The 4,795-nt window shown below is 35.6% G+C and overlaps 1 protein-coding gene across 4 annotated transcripts in view; it reads left to right on the forward strand.

Moving 5' to 3' along the window:
* Positions 1 to 4,795, forward strand: part of TRIM36 (tripartite motif containing 36) — a 54,749-nt gene that overhangs the window by 46,963 nt on the left and 2,991 nt on the right. For all 4 annotated transcript variants that reach the window (XM_011971050.1, XM_011971052.1, XM_011971054.1 and 1 more), the window contains 2 exons: positions 64 to 351; positions 3,462 to 3,759. In XM_011971050.1, the coding sequence (XP_011826440.1) occupies positions 64 to 351; positions 3,462 to 3,759 (586 nt within the window). The remainder of the gene's footprint in view (positions 1 to 63; positions 352 to 3,461; positions 3,760 to 4,795) is intronic.

The following is a 4,795-nucleotide window of genomic DNA, read 5'->3' on the forward strand; positions in this document are numbered from 1 at the left end:
GAAAAACACTGGTTTTCAAATGTCACTATTTTAATGTTGTTTTCTATTTCATAATTCTTTCAGGCATCGATGTGCCGGAGATCAATGAGGAACAGAGCAAAGTTTATAACAATGCCTTGATAAATTGGCAGCATCCAGAAAAGGATAAAGCTGATAGCTATGTTCTTGAATATCGGAAAATCAATAGAGAAGATGAAATGTCATGGAATGAGATAGAAGTGTGTGGAACAAGTAAAATAATTCAAGACTTGGAAAACAGTAGTACCTATGCTTTCAGAGTAAGAGCTTACAAGGGTTCAATCTGTAGTCCTTGTAGCAGAGAATTGATTCTTCATACTCCTCCAGCTCCAGGTATGGTGAATATCAGGAATAAAAGAAGCATAGAGTTGCACGAGACCTTGATGAAATAAACTAGTCAATATCTCCATGTAGACCTGCATTGAAACCAGCTCTTGTTTTTAAAAGACTCCAGAAAAGTAGCTTCTGTCCCAACTGGGATTTAGAAATGAACTGAGTACTCGAATTTTACCTTGTAGGCTGAGAACGGGATTAGGTTTTAACTGATATCAGATAGAGAAAAACATGGAAGAAATTCGGGTGAGCAGAGCTGTTAAATTGGGATTAAAATAACATAAATGGTACTTTGAAAGTTTTAAATACATAATTCTGTATTTTTGGTTAGTTTATGGAAATCTCTAAAGCACAAGATCTAGGTAGGTATTTTTAAAATTTATTGGTGTAATATCCTAAAATATAATTTTGATTTAACCTAATTCTGATTTGTCTGGATTTTTTATCTAACTTGGCAATTCTCAGCTAATAGGGATGGAAGCCGTATATTAGAACCACATGAATAGCTTTTCCTCCCGCGCTAAAAGCTCCTCATGCCCAGTCTTCGCCCCCTCCCTTCCCAAGTTAAAAACCACTGATACTACATATAGAGCGCCTAAAGATTTTTATAGAATGAGAATGACTTTAAAGGTTCATTGATGTTCACTATGATGTCTCCATAAACAAGGGATATTTGGAACCAAAGTTGTGCTCAGCCTGGTTAGCAGGAACACATTTGCCCCTTTCAGTCGCTGCCTTACAGATACCTTTAATTGGATTTTAGATCCACTGCTCCCTGCCTGTTTTTAGTGTCTTATGTACCCATATTTTCTGCACTCTCCCCTTTCTTCCTTTTTTCTTCAAAATAGAAAAACACAATTTGTTTTTCATGCACTTTGTGGCTTTTGAAGAATTGGAATACAAACTTATATAAGATTGGCTAAAATTATATTTCTTAAATTTTAATAAAATCCAATAGAGAGTTTTGGGATGAATTCGCAAGTATTAAGTATTTTATGGTTTATGCTATTTCTGCTTCCTTTTCTAGTCTTTCTGCCTGAAAGTGGTAGAAAAACCTGGACATAATCGCTGTTTTCAGTCACATAGTGGAGGGGGAGGGAGGAGAGGAAGTGTTAAGGGCTGTCTTCCTTTTTATGAGAGAAGATACATGACTAGGGTGACCCTTTAAATTTATTTTGCAAACTGGGAGACTTTTGAGATTGAGAGCAAGCACAAATAAGCATGCCAGGAAAATAGGCATTAGCAGGAAGAATGGTCGGCTCACATCTTGGTAATGGTTGTAGTTTTCTAGCAGCGTTTTTTTTTTTTTGGAGGTGGAGTCTGGTGGCTCTGTCACCCAAGCTGGAGTGTAGTGGCACCATCTCAGCTCACTAGCTCACTGCAACCTCTGTCTCCTGGGTTCAAGCTATTCTTCCGCCTCAGCCTCCTGAGTAGTAGCTGGGGTTACAGACGCAGGCCAGCATGCTTGGCTAATTTTTGTATTTTTAGTAAAGCCAGGTTTCACCATGTTGGCCAGGCTGGTCTCAAACTCCTAACCTCAAGTGATCCGCCCACCTCGACCTCCCAAAGTACTGGCATTATAGGTGTGAGCCACCACGCCCAGCTGCTAGCAGCCTGTTTTAAAATATATATATATAGAGAGAGAGAGAGAGATGGGGTCTCACTGTGTTGTCTATACTGGCCTCAAACTCCTGAACTCAAGCAATCCTCCTGCCTCCCATGTAGCTAGGACTAAAGGTGTGCACAATGATGCCTGGAGGTCATTTTTTAAAATTGGGATGTAATAAAGATAAAATGTATCATCTTAACAGTTTTTAAGTATACAGCTCATTGGCATTAAGTACATTTACAGTATTGTTCAACTATCACCACTCGTATCTCCTTACTTCATTATTCTAAACTGAAACCCTGTACCCATTAAACAGTTTCTCCTGTTTCCCCTCTCCCCAGAGGCTGGTAACTTCGATTCTAATTTCCGTCTCTATGAAAGTGCCTATTCTAGGTATCTCATATAACTGGAATAATGCAATATTTGTCCTTTTACATTTGGTTTATTTGTCCATGTTATAGCATGTATCCAAATTCATCCATGTTGTAGCATGTATCCAAATTTATCCATACATGTTGTAGCATGTATCCAAATGTATGTATCCACATTTATCCATGTTGTAGCATGTATCCAAATCTTTCCTTTTTAAGGCTGGATAATATTCCATTGTATGTATATACCACATTTTCTTTATTCATCTGTTGATGGACTTTTGGTTGTTTCCCCATTGGCTAGCAGCCAATGTTATGCTTAATATATTTGAGTCGATATAGACTTATGGAAGTAGTATCCTCATTCTGTAGATGAAGAAATTAAAGTTTGGATCAAACTCTAGTTAAATGCTTGAGCAGGATTCAAACCCAGGTCTCTCTCAACCCAAAAGCTATGTTTTTGTTTTTGGTTTTTTTAACACTCTCCCATGTTTCTTATGTCTGCCATGTTGGGTGATACAGAAAAAGCTTTATTAAAATAGCTAAAGTGTCCCAAATTAACAAAACTTACAATAAGAAAACATAGAGCTATTTATGAAAATATACAACTCTTTATTTTTTATCTTTAATAAATATAAAAGAACAAATTCAGTAGTGTGAAATACCTGATAGATTTGCTATCTCTATTCCAAAGAGCTGTTTTTATAAATTTTCACATGTATTTAAAATATTTTCTTTTTATTTATTTATTTATTTATTTTTATTATTATTATACTTTAAGTTCTAGGGTACATGTGCATAACGTGCAGGTTTGTTACATATGTATACTTGTGCCATGTTGCTGTGCTGCACCCATCAACTCGTCAGCACCCATCAACTCGTCATTTAAAAAATATATATATATATTTTCATCTGCTTTTTGAGATTTCTGAAGATTTTTAGGTAGAGAATATACTTGGTAGGATATATGGCGAAGTTGGGTTTGGTTTGTCATAGTTGTCTGGTGTAGTGTGACACCTCCTTCCCGCTTCCTGTCTCTCTTCAGTAATTTCTGTAAGAAAAACTATCAGATTTAACAAACTAGAGCAATGATAATTTTTAGCCTGATATTAATTTTAAGCTCTATTTAGTTTTCAGCTTCCTCTTTGATGAAAAATGTGGCTATAATAATGAACACCTCCTGCTGAACTTGAAGAGAGACCGTGTAGAGAGTAGAGCTGGATTTAATCTTCTGCTTGCTGCAGAACGCATCCAAGTGGGTTATTACACAAGCTTAGACTACATCATTGGAGATACTGGCATTACAAAAGGAAAACACTTCTGGGCCTTCCGTGTGGAACCGTATTCATACCTGGTAAAAGTGGGAGTTGCTTCTAGCGATAAACTACAAGAATGGCTCCGTTCTCCCCGGGATGCAGTTAGTCCAAGGTAGGTTTTTGTATTGATCTAGAACTTGATAATTTTTTGAAAGTAAGCCTGAAAATAGATTTGGCTTTATTACATTTGGAGTATACATTTCTTATTTCTTAGATTCTAGTATTTTGGCTGTGGCTTGATTGAGAAAAGGAGCCGGGTGTTCTTGTAATCACACATTGAATAAAGAGAGTTAGCAGTTACATTTTAATATCATGAGAAAATCTGTTTTGGATATCTCTTAATTGTGATATAGCTTCACAGTTTTAAATTTTGAAAGTCTTCTGCATTTTACCTAAATTATGTGATAAAAATTACCCAGGTGTATAATACAATGCCTCTAATTGTCATACTTCACAATTAAGTTGTTCTTTTCTTATGGGACACAGTGTTTTTAAACTTTTCCTTAAGTCCTTTTCAAAACTGGGTCGTGGTAGACATATTTCCACAGCAAAGACTTCCAGTTTCTTAAGAGATTGACTAATGAAGATTGTGCAGTTTAGTTCTTTTAGACAGAGTAAGGTCAACTAGCTTTGAAAAATAATTTTTGACCACTCATGTGAACAGTATCCCAGCTTAACAATCCTAATGATAGGAAAAGCTTTTTGCAGAAAGGTGAAAAATTTATATAATGCTGAAAATTGTAACAGTAAAACATAGTGGCATGTCCACTTGATAGAAAATTCATATTAACGTTTAAAAAGTTCATAACATGAGAAAGATTAGAAGTGGAGAAACCTTATAAACATTGTTGATGCAGTATTATCCAAAATATATAAAAAGCAGCATAGGTATATTGAAAAAAAATGGGGAACATGTTTCAAAATATTCTATAAGTTTTTATTGTTTTATGATAAAGGCGAAAAAGCTTCATAATCTTTGTTTGCCTCATACATCCATGTTGAAATTCCAACCAGGAAATAGAGTTCTTGGGACGAGAATGAAACATGCTTTTTTCTCTTGCATTGTTTTACAGTGCTCGTATATTTCACTTAGCCTGGTAATTCCTTGGTTTAGGGCATACATCTTATCTTTGTATTTTGTTTTTTTT

This window comes from Mandrillus leucophaeus, unplaced genomic scaffold (genome assembly GCF_000951045.1).
Source record: "Mandrillus leucophaeus isolate KB7577 unplaced genomic scaffold, Mleu.le_1.0 Scaffold983, whole genome shotgun sequence".
NCBI classification, from domain to species: domain Eukaryota; kingdom Metazoa; phylum Chordata; class Mammalia; order Primates; family Cercopithecidae; genus Mandrillus; species Mandrillus leucophaeus.